At 33.4% G+C, this 19,022-nt stretch overlaps 1 protein-coding gene across 2 annotated transcripts in view; it reads right to left on the bottom strand.

The window, feature by feature from the left end:
* GRIK2 (glutamate ionotropic receptor kainate type subunit 2) overlaps positions 1 to 19,022 on the bottom strand; it is a 1,201,378-nt gene that overhangs the window by 13,989 nt on the left and 1,168,367 nt on the right. For both annotated transcript variants that reach the window (XM_063666452.1, XM_054490294.2), the window contains one exon: positions 532 to 782. In XM_063666452.1, coding sequence (XP_063522522.1) covers positions 532 to 782 — 251 coding nt within the window. The remainder of the gene's footprint in view (positions 1 to 531; positions 783 to 19,022) is intronic.

The following is a 19,022-nucleotide window of genomic DNA, read 5'->3' as shown; positions in this document are numbered from 1 at the left end:
AATGTAGAAAATTAACTGTAATTTCTCCAGTGAAAGCTAACATCTTTCTTAAACTAGAAATTTATTGGACTAAAGCTATTCAGATAAAAACTTACTCTCTAACTTGAAACTGTTAACCCATATTGTATATAAAATCTCATTTTTAATCTGCAGAGTATTTTTTCTTTCATATTACAGTTTCTAATTTTTACTCACTTAATTAACTGTATCTCATCATATACCACAATGAAATTCAAACAACAAAAGTTTATTTTTTAAGTCTGTAATAAGAGTAGAAATAGCTATTTTTCCTGAAGCTGGCTACAATTAAACATATTAAAATTAAATAAAAAATCATAAAGGTGACCATGAGTCTTTCTGTGAAATTTCAATAAATACAATATTTTGTTATATAATGAATGACATAAGACAATTTAGAGCAATAGTTCTACGCATTATCGTTAGTTGGTAACATAAAAACTCTTTTGGTTTGTGTTTTATTGTAACAATGAAAATTGTTTTAAATTTAAACTGCAAAAAAGTAACATTTACCTTTTCCAATTGAGCGTTTTTTTTGGATTTGTATAAAAATTCTCCCACTGCCACAAAAACTGAAAGCACCAAGCCGGCTGCCAGAACAATGAAGATGCCACCAATATTCTGAACCCCCAGGGCACTGGCCTCTTTGCTCTCCTCTTCTGGGCAACCATTGCCCCTCCACCATTTCTCCTTCATCATATGCAGCTTGCCTTCCTCTTGCAGCTGAAGAATTGCTATGGTAATTTTGTCTCGATATGGAGAACCTAAGAAAGGAGAGGTTATGTTAAGTATTTCAAGAAACCTGAAATTTCATAATTAAAGGTTAGCAAGATGAGAGGAGGGCAGAGATTTTTCAAAATGCTTCAAACTGTGCCAGTGTTTTTTCAGAAGAGAAAAACAACTGGAAAAAAGACATAGATGTTTAACAAGATCATTAAAATGGATAGCCTTGCTAGATATTGAGGAATTAAATGAATTCTGTTTTAAGAAAGAATATGTCTCCTAAAAGGTGGACTCAGCTTACAGCATTGTAAAACAGTAAGAAAGAATCCACAAAGGAAAATGGATAGAGTGCAAAGATGTTTCATTCATATCTACAATTTATTCTACACTGAAACCAGAGCACTGATAAAACAGCTATCTCTATTTTTAGACCAGAAAAGTTGTGAAAAAATGGTGCTTCCCAAGATTAAATGCAGTAATTTAAGGGAATCATTACTAATAAGCTGTATTCAATGATATCTTTTACTTAGCAGATAATGGGCAGTCACTAGTATCTGTTATGTGACATGCATAAGAGAAGTCACAGGTTGTATGGACTTAGATAATTTAAAAATCATTATGGTAATTTAATTTATAAATCAAAGGGCATACAGCCTGGTATTGTAAACATTTGGGGCGTTGTTCCTTTATCAATTTATTTTTTAGGAGACAATGTTTTATTTTGTTTTTTCCAGTGGAGGCAACAATATATATAAAACGTATTGTTTATGCTAATGGAAGTACATACTCATCTGCATTAGATATTACATGATAAGTAATATCTGCTAATTCATTGACCAGAAACATATAAAAATATGGAAGCACATGCATTTTTCTACATCTGTTCCAAGGGATTGGTTTTATTGCTTTCCCCCACCCAGAAATAGCCTTCTTCTAAAGTGTGGTCTTTTTCCTAAGACACTATACTGCATATTCCATTTTTTGTGTACAAATTCACCCATAATGTTTTCCTGCTTCCAGAAAAATATTAAACATTTCAGCTTGTATTCAACATTGCCTGTAATTTTGTTTTGATTTAAATGTGTCCACATCTATACATCTCTTTTAGTGAGAGTAGGCAATGTAAAAGTAGAAAAACGAGAACCATAGAACGTAAGTAACCTGTTGAAAAATTTGGACAAATGAAGATCTACCAAACCCAACTGAAGAGTTGTTTAACATCATCTTTTCTCTACTTAGAAGCTGTAGAAGTTTATGGCTTCTCTACGTTTTTTACCGCCTTCCTAAATAGGGGTATTGCTCATTCCTATAATTAGAACTCAAATATTTTATTTTCATTATGCAATAATTCTTAAGTATATTAGGGGAATTTCTGCTTCTCAGTTTCTCCCCTGTGCTCTTCTTAAAATACTAATCTAACACGAATGTGCAGTGTAAATTCTGCCCCTTAACCACTTCAGATTTCAATATATTAGCCCAGCTTATACTACTTTCTATCTTGATCACTCACTGGGCATTCAGCCTAGGTTCCCTGGTATTATTATTTACCTGTTGAGATATGGCCTATTTTCCTAAATACATTACAAGCTTTTTTGTATGGAGGCTATCTATTATCTGTCTGTCTGTCCAGTCAGTCCATCCATTCATTTATCCATCCATCCATCCATCTAACGGATATAGAAAGATGCATGTGCTTCATTATTTTTATATGTTTCTGGTCAACAAATTAACAAAAATATCACTTATGTAGTATCTAATGCAGATGAATATCTACGTCCATTAGCATAAACACTAAAGAACACTAAAGAAACATCCATCCATCTGAATTCTCAATCATTTTTCAAATCATAGGCTCTCAGCAAATGTTTGCATATTCTGAGGAGCATAATAACTGACTAAAAGCATTTTAACATAACATAAGAGCCATAACATGGTGCTTGAGTCTCTGTGATATGTAATAAAACACCATAAACTAAGGTCATTTTGCTTGACTATTCAGTATTTATTAATTTGCTATATCTAGCATGGTGCCAGTTGAAAGATCAATTTTATTCTGATAATCATATATTTTCCCTGCAAAATAAATGCTTACTTAATGGGGAAGAGTATCTCCATTTTAAGCAGAATGATAGTTTATCAAATGTCTTTGAATTAGAAACAGTATATGCAACAAATCTTGTGTTGATAGTGTTTGTGAAAATGGCCACATCTGGTTAACAAAAAGTTGTAATTTCTTTTCTTTTTGTGTGTATGTGTGTGTGTGTATATGTGTGTTGTTGTTGTTCTTGTTGTTTGTCTTTGTAGACAGAGTCTCGCTTTTTCACCCAGGCTGGAGTGCAGTGGTGGGATCTCGGCTCACTGCAACCTCTGCCTCCCAGGCTCAAATGATTCTCCTGCCTCAGCATCCTGAGTAGCTGGGATGACAGGTGTCCACCACACCATCTGTATTTTTAGTACAGATGGGGTTTCACCATGTTGCCCAGCTGGTCTTGACCTCCTGAGCTCAAGCAATCCACCTGCCCTGTAAAGTGCTGGGATTACAGGTGTGAGCGAAGGTGCCCAGACTGTAATTTCTTTTATATAAATATAATTATAAGCAAGATTTGTGAAGGGTGATTACTTGGAAAGTAGACTTTCAAATATAGAAAATTCTTAATCCACTTAAGTATTTATTTTGTGAGAGCTCATTTCTCATTTTGAGAACTATTGAAAGAATATAATATTATTGCCAACTCACTATATGCACCAACTGCACTGGGATGTCTATTCCAGTATCTTCAAACACTATATTCTCCATTACATTCTCAAGAACAAAATAAGACACAAATAAACAAAAGCAACCTACTTTTCAGCAAGTGAGATACCTCTTGACTTTTTGCCAGCTGAACTTCCTATTTCCAGCATTGATTGTGAATATACAAATTTCCCATTGCTAGCAAACCTCAGCACACTTGCTTTTATGAACATGGGAATGTTTAAATGATATTTGATTTGAGTCAAATGTACAAAGTTAATGGGCTTCTTATTAAGGTTTTAAACAAGATGAAATAATATGGGGAATATAATCAATGCCTATATTATTAAATAATAATAAATCAGTGATACGTTTTACTTGTCCTTCCATCACTGATCTAGTTTAAGTATTTTTTAAAAGGACAAGTAATTAAAAATGAATTATTACTTATTTGATACATAATTTGATGCTCCTTTGGAAGTATTTCTACAAATATGCCAGTTGAAGTCAAATGTGGACTGAAATTTCAGCTAGATGAAAAATCTCAAGGACACATTGAGACCAAAGAACGGAAGAATTTTCCATTCTCCCTGTGACACGAACAGCCATGCACTTAGCTCTAATGAAGTGAACACTCGTTAATTATGTAGATACAGTTCCTCCCAAGTCGAAACTCCCACATGAATCTGTACATTGGCAAACAAAGAACTGATGTTACTGAATGTCAACTGAGAGAAGCTCAGGAGTCACACTGTAAGGTCGCCTTCAAGAAATATGTATATGTTTTCAAGAGGCCTCTAACTTTAATTAGAAAACACTAAGGAAATTATAAATGTGTCTATTAGAACATGCATCATTGTAACTTAGTGTCAATTTTCAAACTGCTGGGAGGACAGACAACCATAAATGAATGGAGGAAGGTACACAAAAATATCTGGAAAACTGCAACACTCAAAATAGACAGATGGCCTTCAGTTTCAGTTTTACTAAAATCTTGTGAGACTATATGGTCACAGGGTGACCATATGTTTTCTTTTTTTTTGTCAGATCATATGAAATATTTTGTCTAAAATTCACACATTTAAAACATTGACAAATAAATTATTTTTAAAAATTCAGGATAAATCAAACACTTTTAAAGCCAAATTAGGCCTTGAATCTTCATTTCAATCTCTAATCTTTGGTTCTTTCTATATTGCTGCTCTCAGTGGGACTTTCTTTGAAAATTTAAACAAATTCTCCTTATTCACAGTAAGGAACTCTTATGTTTGTAAATTATCTTTTTACAAGTTGACAAAAGATCCCTTTTACCAAGTAAAAAAAGTCTTAGCTTGCAGAGAGTGAAAGGAAGGAAGGAAGGAAGGAAAGAAGGAAGGAAAGAAGGAAAGAAGGAAGGAAGGAAGGAAGGAAGGAAGGGAGGGAGGGAGGGAAGCAGGCAGTCATAGTACATACATTTATTACACAGTGAAACCACTTCATATGTCAGATGTATAAGACCTGATGCTCCAAATGAGCCCTCATAGGAGGTATAGAGGCAGTTTCAAATGACATATGATGACAGTGTATGGATGGACAGATAAAAACTACAAATGTATCTATCCAGAACTTCCTCAACAATAGTTATTGTCTCTAAATGTCCCTTTTACGTTAAACTTTAATCATATATTTTTATGTAATATTGTGATTTCATGAGAATCTCTCCCAAGACAGATTAAAACTCCTTAAAAGATTAAACTGTGATTATTATAAACAGTGAACACAAATCTCACCAAATATTTCAGAGCTAACTTGCTGGGTTTATTAAATTGAGTTATTCTTATCTTTCTTCTTTGTTTCTTTCTTTCCTTCCTTCCTTCCTTCCTCCCTCCCTCCCTCCCTTCCTCCTTTTCTCCCTCTTCCCTCCTTTCCTCCTCTTCTTCCTCCCTACTTTTTCATTCCTCTGTGTTCCCTTTCCTTTTTCTTTTTCTTTTTCTTTTTTTTTGCCTTTCCTGTACTCTCTTTTTATTTCTTATTCCATTTTTTGTTTGTTTGTTTGTTTGTTTGTTTTTAGACCGAGTTTTGCTCTTGTCGCCCAGGCTAGAGTTCAGTGGTGCCATCTCAGCTCACTTCAACCTCCACCTCTCAGTTTCAAGTGATTCTTCTACCTCAGCCTCCCAAGTAGCTGGGATTACAGGCACCCTATGCCCAGCTAATTTTTGTATTTTTAGTAGAGACGGGGTTTCACCATGTTGGCCAGGATGGTTTCAATCTCTTGACCTCGTGATCCACCCGCCTTGGCCTCCCAAAGTGCTGGGATTACAGGCCTGAGCCACCGTGCCGGGGCCCTGTATTCTTTTGTTCCCTTCCCCTTCCTTCCCTAACTTCCACTTCCCTCCCGTGCTCTTCTCTCCCCTCCCCCTCTCTCATTCTTTCCCTTCCCCCTTTTTTCCTTCTTCCTTTCTTTCCTCTCTATCATTCTAGGAACCTTACTTGTAGAATGAAATGCGCACGTAGTTCTAAATACTTAATTTTAAAGTTTAAGTCTATTATATACAATATATTGATCTACTTCTTCTATTGCTCTTTTACTACCCTGTACAATCTCTCAATTTTACATGCCAACATTTTTCTCTTTATCTTATTTCATTACGTCTAGATAATATAGAACTAATAAAGTAAATGCAGTCAGCCTTTCTTTTAATTCTGAGGGAGGCTTATTCATTGATAAATAACTTTTCTTTAAAGGTTGCACAGCAAATTGTCCAATAATGAATATACTGAAATCACATTATCCTATATTTAAAAATATATCCTGAAATCAATGTATCTTATATTTAACATGCTGCAATTGCATTATCTTACATTCTGGAAACCTCTCATTCAGCCTTTCAAATGTTTCTTTACTTTCAAATCAAGCTTCTGTATGCTTTTATCAATTACAAGGGTCAGAAACAAAATCATTCTTGCTTTTTATAATATATCTCCTTCTAAAACTCATTATAACAGTATTTCCCAAACTGGCTATTCCCACATGCACTTCTGTTTTTGATAAATGTACATCTGTTTGATTTTTAAAGGATTACTTGTACGAATAATCTTGAATAATACTACATATCAAATATATCTCATGCAAATTCACATTATACATTAGCAAAGTAAAGGCTTCCATCTATCTATTAAAGGAAAGAACAGAAAAAAATTAAATAAAACTTGTTTGTAATGTTTAAATTTATTGTCGGGGAAGAATTTTTCCCTCTCGCTTATTCATGTCCCCATAAATTCTTTTCTTTTAAATTGAATTTGTACTGCTTTAGAAACAATAATTACTATTAATACTTATTGTAAAGTAAGATAACCTTAGATAACAATTACTATTGTTATTACATGTGTTCTCTCTGTCAAAAATATGTTGCCCCTTCATTAGATTTTTCTGTCTGACCCTATGTACTCTCCTTTCTGCCTTTGAACTTACATATTGTGAACTCACAGCTTATCAATTTGTATTTTTTGTAGGTTCCCTTTTTCATCTATTGCTCCATATGCTTCATAAGAATTCACAGCACACTGCTTATATTAAAACACAGTTCCACAACTGGCTTTGAAGTCTATTTGCAAGATAATTTTGTGGGACAAGAGTTATAAGAACTAATTAAATATAGCTGTATACTAAAATTGATGAAACCAATTTTTGAAAAAAATAATAAAAATATGCTTTTTGTTCTTCCTTAATAGAACCCAAATCCTTCATACATTTTGTTAAAAGTCTAAAGGGCTTACTGGGTATTGCTTTTTTTTCATATGACATATCCTCTCTGGCCACCTCCTAAAGGACATTTGTTTCTTTTATTTTATATTCATTAGTTATTCAGATATTGTAATTATATTATATTACATGCTGTATATGACCTAGCATTAGGTAGTGGTTTGGTACTGGTTGCTCGCTTTGGGTCTGGGAAAATATTTTTATGAAGTAGACTACTAATAATATTATATTTCTTCTAGCTTGTCATTACTCCAATACATTATGTCTTTTTTGTTATAGCTATTCTAACTAGTGTGAGGTTATATGTCACTGTGGTTTTAATTTGCATTTCCCCAATGATTAACAATGGTTAATTTTTTTTCATATATCTGTTAACCATTTGTATGTCTTCTTTTGATAAATGTCTATTCAGATCCCTTACTCATTTAAATAATTTTTTCTTGCTCTTCAGTTGTCTGAGTTCTTAATATAGTTTTGATTTAACACCTTATTGGGTGTGTGGCTTGCAAATATTTTCTCACAATCTCTAGGTTGTCTCTTCACACTATTATTTTTTTTCCTTCCTTTGCAGAAGCTTTTAGTTTGATGTAATCCCATTTGTCTATTTTTGCTTTTGTTGCCTGCACTTTTGGGTTCAAATCTAAAAAAATATTGCCCAACTCAATGTTGTATAGTTTTTGCCCTATGTTTTCTTCTAGTACTTCTACAATTTCTGACCTTACTTTTAATTCTTTAATGCATTTTGAGTTGATTTTTGTATGTGGTGTGAGAAAAAGACCAAATTACATCTTCTGCTTGTGGATATCCAGTTTTCTCAATGCCGTTGATTGAAGAACTATTTTTTTCCATTAGGTGTTCTTGATAGTTTTGATAATTGATCATACATGTGTGGGTTCATTTCTGCACCCTCCATACAGTTCCATTGGTCAATATGTCTATTTTTTTCTTGGGAGGGGGGCAGTACCTTGCTATTTTGATTACTATTGATTTGCAGTGTAATTTGAAATCAGATATTGTGACGCCTCTAGCTTTATTTTATTTTATTTTGCTCATTATTGCCTTGAGTATTAGGCCTTTTTGTGATTTCACATAATCTATAGGATTGCTTTTCTATTTTTTATGAGAAATTACATTGGAAGTTTAAGAGAGTTTGCATTAAAACTGTAGATAGCTTTGGGTAGGAAGAAATATATTTTTTTTCTTTTTTCTTTGAGATGGAGTCTTGCTCTGCCACCCAGGCTGGGGTGCATTGGCGTGATCTTGGCTAGTGAGCCAAAACCTCTGCCTCCTGGGTTAAAGCAATTCTCCTGCCTCAGCCTCCTGAGTAGCTGGGATTACAGGCTCACACCACCATACCCAGCTAATTTTTTGTATTTTTAGTAGAGATGGGGTTTCACCATGTTAGCCAGGCTGGTCTCGAACTCCTGACTTTGTGATGCACCCAGCTCGGCCTCCCAAAGTACTGAGATTACAGGCATGAGCCGCCGAACCTGGCCAGGAAGAAAATTTTTAACAATATTAATTCTTCCAATCTGTGAACATAGATATCTTTCTACTTATTGTGTCTTCTATCTCTTTCAGTAATGCTTTAGAGTTTTCAGTTTAATGCCTTCTTTTTCTTTCTGATTTTGAGTTGCCTCTCTTTTTGCCCTTAGCCTAGTAAAAGGTTTGTCTATTTTGTTTATTTTTTTAAAGAAGTGACTATTGGGTTTTTTTCCTATGGTTTTTCTATTTTCTGTTTGATGTATTTCTGTTCTGATCTTTATTATTTACTTCCGCTAACTTTAGGGTTTAGTTTGTTCTTCCTTTTCTAGCTCCTTGAGGCATAATGTCAGGCTATTTGGGATCTTCATTCTTTTTAAGTAGAGGCATTTTGTTGCTATAAAGTTCCCTCATAGAACTGCTTTTGCTGCATTCTGTAGGTTTTGATATACTGTGTTTCTATTGTCATTTGTTTCAATATATTTTTAATACTCCTTTTGATTTTTTATTTGACTTACTAGTTGTTCAGGAGCATGTTGTTTAATTTCTACATACTTGTTAATTTTCCAAGATTTCTCTTGTTATTGATTTCCAGTTTCACACTGTTGTGGTCAGAAACAATACCACATATAATTTCAACCTTTTTGAATTTGTTAAGATTTGTTTCATGGCCTAAACTATGCCCTGTCTTGGAGAATGTTATATGTACAGTTGAGAAGAAAGCACATTCTACTGCTCTTGAATGGAAAGTTCTATATATGTTTGTTAGGTTCATTTCATATAAAGTTTTATTAGTCCATTTGCACACTGCTATAAAGAACCACTTGAGTCTGGGAAATTTATGAAGAAAAGAGTTTTAATTGACGCATAGTTCTGAAGGCTTAACAGGAAGCATGGCTGGGAGGCCTCAGGAAACTTACAATCATGGAAGAAGGCTAACGGGGAAGGAAGGACCTTCTTCACATGGTGGCAGTGGGCACGGGTTGTGGGGAGAAGTGTCACACTTTTTAACCATCAGATCTTGTGAGCACTCACTCAGTATCACAAGAATAGCATGAGGGAAATCTGCCCCTATGATCCAATTAATTCCCACCATGTCCCTCCCTAAAATGTGGGGATTAGAATTCTACATGAGATTTGGGTGGGGACAGAGCCAAACAATATCAAAAGTGCAGTTCAAGCCCAGTATTTTCTTGTTAATTTGCTGTCTTGTTGATTTACCTATTAATAAAAGTGGGCTATTGGTGCCTTTTACTATTATTTTAATTTCTTCTTTCAGTCCATTAATATTTGCTTTATATATTCAGGTGAATCAATATTTGGTGCGTATATATTTACAATTATTATGTCCTCTTGATTTATTTCCTCCTTTATCATTAAATAATGATCTTCTTTGTCTCCTATAAATGTTTTTCACTTGAACTCTAAGTATAGCCATCCCTGCTGACTTTTGGTTACCATGTGCATGGAATACCTTTTCCATCACTTCACTTTCAGTTATGAATACTCTTAAAGCTAAAAAGAATCTCTTACATGCAACATATAATTTGATCTTTTTAAAAATACATGCAGCCACTGTATGTATTTTGATGGAAGAATTAATTTACATTCAAGGTTATTATTGATAGGTAACAACTTACTCTTGCAATTTTTATTCACTGCTTTTTAAATAAAGCATTATTTTAATTTGCATTTCTTTTATGACATATGATATGGAGCATCTTGTCATATGCTCTCTTGGTATTTGTGTATTTCCTTTGATGAGGTGTCTGTTAAGATCTTTGGACCATTTTTTAGTGGGGTTGTTTATTATTATTGTGTTTTAAAAGTTCTTTGCATTATTAGCTAATTATTTATTAGGTATGTCTTTAGTAAATTTTTTTATTCTCTTGATACCAGATGATTTTTAACCTCTCTTCTCTCATTTCTACATGAACAGTGTCATTTATAGTTGGCTAAATTCTTCCATGGCCCTGATACCTTGTACCTCATCCTATCCTCTAAATCTAGAAGAAATGAACAAAATGGATTTGAGATGCGCTCACTATCATTTTCCTTTTCTATGTACACCTTTCCAAAACTGGAATGTAGATGGAAAGAGAAGAGAGAGAAGTAAGAAAAAGTTAGCAAAAGTAAAAGAAGAATTATCATTCTTACTCCTGTTATCAAATAGAAGTAATCTTTTTTGCTTACCTTTCCTGAAGACTAATTTATTATAGTTTCATCTGTCACATAATTCGGTAACACATTACCCTGTTTATTTGTAAAAACTTGCTCAATTTTATATATTCTTTGTTACACTGAAAACTCTAGGAGGGCAGGGGTCGTGGTTATATTGTTCATCACTATATACTTAGGATCTCACAGCTATGCTAAGTAATATTTATGTACTTAAAAATTAATAGTTAGACAGTATGGGTAAAAATTGATTCATTTATGGTCCTTGCCATTAGGACACTCATATTATCACCTTAATGGAGAAAAAGATACTTTAAAAATTGTAATATTATATACCAAATACTATATAGGAATATCTGAAAATGTGCTATGGTTCCAAAAGAGAGAGAGAGATCCTATATATTTCTGTGGCAGCCTAGGAAAAGTGTGTAAAGAGATGAAAAGGTCAGCATAAGAAATTTATCTGGATGAGAGAATTCAACCAGAAAATTGGAGGAAGAGTGAAAAAAGGTCAACCCAGGCAGAGGGAAACCCAACTTGCTGTATTGTTATCAGGTTAGATGTAGGGGAGAGAGGATAAATTCAGAAAGGAAATGATATGGTTTGGCTCTGTGTCCCCACCCAAATCTCATTTTGAATTGTTCTCCCATAATTCCCATGTATTGTGGGAGGGAGCCAGTGGGAGACAATTGAATCATGTGGGTGGTTCCCCATACTGTTCTCGTGGTAGTGAATAAGTCTCACGAGATCTGATGGTTTTATCAGGAGTTTCTGCTTTTGCATTTTTCTCATTTTTCTCTTGCTGCCAGCATGAAATAAGGGTCTTTCACCTCCCGCCATAAATCTGAGGCCTCCTCAACCATGTGGAACTGTAAGTCCAATTAAACCTCTTTTTATCCCGTCTTGGGTATGTCTTTATCAGCAGCATGAAAACAGACTAATACAGGACTCTTCAGATAGGTAAAAGAAAGGGATTGCATGACATTGTTAGGAATTAATATTTTATCTGATAGCTCAAGAGCACCACTAGAAAATTTTCAGCAAGGTACTGAGTGAACAGATACGCAATGTGAAAAGATTATTAGGTATCAGAAAGATTGGTTCACTTTTATCTGACACCATTTGGTGATTAAAATATTATGGCTTGATATATTTTTAAAGATGAAATTACTCTTTTTGTATCCTTATCATTTTTGCTCATGAATGTCTTATACTTCTATAAAATTAAGGCCTTTCAATGGTATTCCTCTGTATGAGTCCATTTTCACACTGCTGATAAAGACATGCCTGAGACTGTGAAGAAAAATAGGCTTAATGGCCTCACAGCTCTCTGCGGTTAGGGAGGCCTCACAATCACAGAGGAAAGTGAAAGGCACTTTTTACATGGTGGTGGCAAGAGAGATTGTGAAAGAAGTAAAAGTGAAAACTCCTTATAAAACCATCAGATCAGGATGTGAAGAAAAGGAAACCCCCGCATACTGTTGGTGGGATGTGAATTAGTGCAACCATCATGGGAAACAGTATGGAGGCTCCTCAGAAAACTAAAAGTAAAATTAGCATATGATCCATCAATTTTACTTCTATGTATTTACTCAAAAGATTTGAAATCAGTGTGTCAAAGAGATGTCCACATTCCATTACTCATTGCAGCACTTTTCACAATAGTCAAGTTATAGGATCAACCTTATATTAATAATGGATCAGAGAATAAAGAAAATGCAGTACATATTCACAGAATGGAATACTATTCAGCCCTAAAAAATAATGAAACGCTATCATTTGCGACAACCTAGATGAAACAGGAGAATATTATGCTAAATGAAAGAAGCCAGGCACAAAAAGACAGATATCACATATTTTCACTGACATGTGGGATCTAACACATTTGAACTGATAGAAACAGAAAGCAGAGGCTGGAGGGTTGAGAGAAATGGGGAGATGATGGTCAAAGGGTAAAAAATCTCAGACAAGAGGAATAGGGTCTTTTTAATCTATTGCACAACATGGTGAATATAATTAGTAACAGTGTACTGTACATTTCAAAAATTCTAATAGAGTAAATTTCAAATGTTCACACCATAAAAAGATAAGTATCTGAGGTGATTGATATGCTAATTAGTTTAATTTAATCATTCCTTATTGTATTCATAAATCACAATATCGCTTTTACGTCATAAATATACACATTATAAATGTTTAGTTTAAAAAAAATTTTTTTAATAATATAAACACATTCTAATTGAAGGAATATTTACAGAATATGCAGGAAAATATTCAGGTACCTAAGATCATAAAGGGAGATGCTTATATATGGCATATAAAATGTATCAATGAAGAATTCAAATTATAGAATATATGTATTAGACAGTTGCCTTTTATTAATATTCTGTATATCCTCTAACTTGTGAAAAAGAAAATGTTATCAACCTGTAATGAAACAGCCAACTATTTTTACTGGTTCTGACGTATTTCATATATATTAGTTAAAAGTGACTGGTGAAATAGATTTGCTGTCATATTTCTTGAGTATTAAACCATGAAACTCTGACACTAAGTATGAAAATAGAAATAATTTTATCCTATAAACCCTACCTTTCTTATGATTTTGCCATCAGCAATCATTAGAATAATGTTAGGAATGGTTTTGTCAGCAATGATTTCCTTACTATTATGCTTTTTTCCAAATCTAATGTAAAATACCAAGGAAAGAATTATAAGAGTTGGACCATTTTATATTAAATCATTATCCTGATTGATTAATCATTAAGAACCCTAAAATTGGAAGAAAAAAATATATTTTTTTCGAGACAGTGAACTACCCATCCTTTAAGTATTGCTTAAGTCCCTTTTGCAATTTGGTCTGTCTGCTTTAGTCTCACTAAGCTCCACCTATCTAAGTCCCTGCACTAATAACAGGCATTTGTTTATGTCCAATATTGCATTTTTCTCTATTTTATGTCAAATTTGTTTTTCCATATATGTCTTCTAAAAAAGAAAGATGATTTATGTTTATATTTTATGTTCATTATTTTGCAGAGCTAAGCAGGATAGAGTAATGAAATTCTTGTAGATTGGTCAAATGTAAAGAAAATATACAGGCCTTTAGAGATGATTTTTCTCCTAGTACATTTTGAGCTCTGTTTACTAAAAAGATTGTTTACTAAACATGTCTTTAGAGATGATACTTCTCCTAATACATTTTGAGCTCTGTTACTAAAAGTTCAAGACATGTTGGGAAATGGAAAACCATTTTGCTTGTTTAGATAATGCCTTATGACAGGAATTTTCTTAACTTTATACAGTAGATATCAATCACTTTCTTCCCACAAAATGGTAGTTATCTAATTACAATATACTGATTGGCTGATGGTAAAATCCCAGGTAGGTTTCATTAGAAACAGGTTTCCAGCTGGTTAACAATGGGTCATACTAATACTCTGCTTTCTCAGCTATATATTTAATATCCCTAAACATATAAAGACAAGACAGTTCTAAAAATGTATAAATAGAGACCGCTAACATATTCTTTCAATTATTAGAGAACATTTCTTCAAAACACTTTTTATTTTTTTAATTTTCTATAACGTCATATTAGAAGTGATCAAAACATTTCTTTAAAATTCTTTATGCTACCTATTCTGATTCAAGTACTATAAATATAATATTCTCAATCTTTATCACAATCCAATTATGTGAACACGGTTATATCTACTTATACATGAGGACACTAAGTGTAATAGGGACTCAGTAACTTCATCAGGTTTCATCCAGGTGAAACTAAAATTTGCACACAACTCATCTGACTACAAAGGCCAAAGACTCCGTGCAACATGCTACGAATATGTCTGTCACATGAGGGTCAGCAAATGCAAAGCATTTGGGTTTGGTATTTAGAACAAACATTTGACTAGCTTTTTTCTAATAAGAGTGACTCATTGATCTTACCTACCTGTGCTAACCAAGGGCAACTATCTGACATAGTCTGACAGTCTGTGGCTAACTAATCTAAGGTAAAATTTGAAGCCATGGTCTTGGACTAATCAGTAAATGAATTAAATGCTCCAATCTTTGTGTATAAAATCTGTCAGAACTCTGTTTTATGAGAATTATCCATTTCTACATTGTTTGGGTACCATTTGGTCAATATTTACAATATTAATCACGGCTGTTCACAGTGGTGCTCACAATTCATCAAATTCCCTCTTGAAGCCTCCTAGATTGTAGCATGCAGCCTGTTAATGATGTCTGTGGAGCAGGTATAACTTATTGAGATTCTTATGTTTTCAGTGACATATAACCTAGACTTAACAAATATGCCAGGAATGTACAGCTTGAACAGGTGTAATTTGAGTTTCTTTGTTTAATTCAATCTCTGAAAATTATTAGATCTAGATTTAGCCCTGCAAAATCACTTCAAATATTAAAATTGTGCTGCTTCTGCAAAGGGAAAATAGAATGCATTTTAATGGAAGGGTTGACCTGCAGAAAGATGAATAATTTGCATCAATTTTTGTGCATTATGTTAAACTAATGAAGACAAATGTGTTCATTTATTTCAGTAAGGCTGAAAAACTGAAGGCTGGCAATTTTATGCATCTATAAAGATGAATATTACAGTACTTATTATATGATAAATTGAGAATTTTAGAAATGGATGGTGAACAAAACAGGGAACAACATTCTTCTCATACTGATTTCTATTTTTACAAACATTGGCATCTGCCTCAAACAACATACCTCCACTGGTAGCAATTCTACATCTCTTACCTCACCAAATAATGAGAAATTAAAAAATAAAGAGTGAATCTTATGCATTAACATTAGAAAATAGAAGTAAAAAAAGGAAATTTCATTTTGTTTATATGTCAAAGTAGTGCACTTCTACCATGAAAACTCAATAATATAACCTATTGTTACATTTTTTACTTTAGGCTAATTATGGGTTAGCTTGAGGATTATAAATAGTACTACTGCTTTTTGATATTCATAGATAATATTGTGTTAAAGCATTAGCTTGTAAAGGTACCATTAAAGAAGTCAATTACTAAATAAAATATACCCTAATGTTTCTGATTCAATCAGTAAATATGAGAAAAATAAAATGTATATAACAGCTTTGTGTATGGCTAAAATTATTTTTAAATTTAATCTTCATATTAAAGGGCATTGTAAATATGTCTATCTTTACATTCTTCATGTATAGTGTGTCTTTCAGTAATTCTCTATTATATGACTAATTTATTTTGGGTTTTGTTCACAGAAATAGTTACTCACTGACTGTTAAATAATTATACACTCACTGACTGGAATTCACTATTGATTTAAACCCACAAGTAAAATAGAAACAGCTGAAATTATAGAAAATTACATTATCAATAATATGCACAAATATGAGCACAATTCCCTCCATCCCTTTTTCAGCTGCCACATACATTGCTTGTTATTAAAGTTGTGAGGAACTAATACATGAAAGAAAGAGGTCACTAACTCATTGCTAAACATAGAAATCATCTTAATGGGACCCTTCAGTCATTTTATAATATAATATTTCTACCAAATTGCATAAAGCAAAGCAAAATAATACCAACTGGCCCTAATGGAATTTTTTCTAGACTGCTGCTTTCCTACCAGCTCACGGACTGCTGAGTCTGCCTAGTCCTCAAAGTGCAATATGCACTCAACATTTGAAAAAGAGAAACCAAGAAGGCTTTTAAGTACAGGCAGTCAGGAGAGAAGCAATGCAGCCAAAAATGCTATTAAGGAGGAGAAATGTTCCCAGTTCAGATAAATAGATTATCACCTATGGTGAAATAAGAGACAAGACGGCACCTGCTCACACAATTTAGTCATTCCTTAATGAAACTGCTATGATTTTGCTCCTTGCTTTTAACTCACTCTGAGCTTCTTTTAAAAATATTGTTTTGAATGAAATAAGAAGTTCAGTTAACTTACCAAGTAAGGTTTCCTGCAGCTTCAAAAATCTACCATGCAGTAAATGCCACATTAAAATAACGTTGCTGCAGTCAGGAAAACTATGAAAGGAATTTAATGTCACTCCAAACTTAATTAAACCTGCTTAAGCTTATTTAGCATTTACTTTCACATCATTGTTGATTGCTCCACTAAGGTATTTTTGTGTAAACAGAGCTTCCTTAATTAAATAGCTTATTCTGAGTCTTTCAGCGATCTCACAGCACACTTTGGGCAGTAACGATCACACTCAGAGTGATGAATGGTGATGGTGAGGCCCCTAAATGAATCAATTAGAAGGAGGCATGGCAGGCTAAGAAAATAAAATATGAATTTGGGGGAAAATGGGGCAGGGGTGGATATATGCACAATTTTTTATTTTTTTTTCTGATTTCCCACTCGAAAAGACTCATAATATTTCCCGTTTTAATCTCCTCATCAAACCACATAGGCTTTCTTGAAAATATCTCAAAATCTGAGCAATAATAAAAGCAAAGAAAAGGAAGTTCCTCTCTTTGATCACATATAGGATATTACTAAAGGTGAAATTTTCACTGTGGGTTATAGCTCCTGAATATATAAATTAAAAAGCCTGGGGAACTTCTGGAAGTAATCTGCGTTTTTCAGAACCTTAGCCCATATTGCTCTGCTTTGAATATAGCTATTCTCATTAAGTCTTGCTGAGAAAGAGCAAGAACCTCAAGGAATATTTTTCACACCTTAATGAATTCCTTGTTTTTTTGTTTATAATTAAATACAGTATTTAAAATAAGTAAATATATTAACACACTACTATCATTTTCAGTATGCTTCAGCAACGGTAACATAAAAGGCAAATGCTAATTTCCCAGTTGAGAAATGCAGATTATGATAGTGGCTGAGACAACGAACAGCAAAAGAGAGACAAATATCTCTGCCCTTATCCAGACAATGGAAACCAGCAGAGAATGACAGCAATATATGAGTCTCATCCAGACGATGCAAACCCGGAGAAAATGGCAGCAATATATGAGTCTCACTCCTTTCAGAAATGATACTAAAAAATGTGTTTATTTATTTCAGCTCTTCCCAAATGAAACTATAGGATAATGGGAGCCTAACAAACCACTGCTTCCACCTCTCATAACTACTTTAAGAGTGTGCCTGATTTTTTTAATGTATTCTAAGACATCAGCTAGCCATATTTCTCCATGTAGTCTAGCCTAATTTAGACTAAACTCTGAGAATTTATCAAGCACATTATTTGCCAAATTATTTAGCATTTAAATGGACCTGAGATATACTATCCTCTTCTTTTACTAGTTTAAAAAATTAAAGTTAGAGGCCATAAATTTCAAGTTACTTGTCCAAGAGCACAGTAGTGACAAGAATAAGTTCAGAATATCAGTGTGCAGAATACTGCACGTTTATATTCATAGCACATTATCAGCCTCTTCTTTTAAGAGTATATGATTTTTCCTAGGAAAAAACATAATTCAAAAATTATCAAAGAAGTTGTGCATCACAAATTCCAAATAACTGGTGCAGTAACTCATGAAGTTTCTGGGTTCAGCATGCATTTCTTATTGAGGGAAAGAACCATAACTGACCTAACTATGCAGAATGCCAAGATTTGAGCACTCCCATCACACAGAGCTAGGGCAATAAACCAAAGCCTTACTGGCGATAAAGGTACAATTTAACACATTTTGAGAAGTAAAAAATGTTTCTCAGCAATATAATTGTGAAAACGCAATCATTTTAATACATTTATAGTATATTAAAATTAATTGCCCAATTTTGAATTTGTACATACTATTGGAATAACAGGGATGAGGAAGCCTTTCCCTGGTGCAGGTAATAAAGTGGGTATATTTTCTGTGGAGAATTTAAAAACAGTGGCATCCAGTATCATTATGCACTGGGAAGTCTAAAACATGTAAAATATAAAATATTCTTCCTCCAAAATATCTTTTGTTGGTCTAAGTTCTAAACAATTATTGTTGAGTTTTAACAACTGAGCTTTTATTGACTTTCAAATTAGCAAATATTTATATTTAATTCTTTAATAAGCATTGTATTCTACCTGGAAATAAAATTGGAAAATTCCAATTATACCATTAACCCCTCAATTATGTGGACTCAGCTACACTTACCTATTTTGGGAATAAGAACTCAGGTTTGTTTTTTTTCATT

The sequence above is a fragment of the Pongo pygmaeus genome, chromosome 5 (assembly GCF_028885625.2).
Source record: "Pongo pygmaeus isolate AG05252 chromosome 5, NHGRI_mPonPyg2-v2.0_pri, whole genome shotgun sequence".
Classification (NCBI taxonomy): domain Eukaryota; kingdom Metazoa; phylum Chordata; class Mammalia; order Primates; family Hominidae; genus Pongo; species Pongo pygmaeus.
Note: the sequence above shows the minus strand (reverse complement) of the source record. Positions and strands in the feature narration are given on the sequence as shown.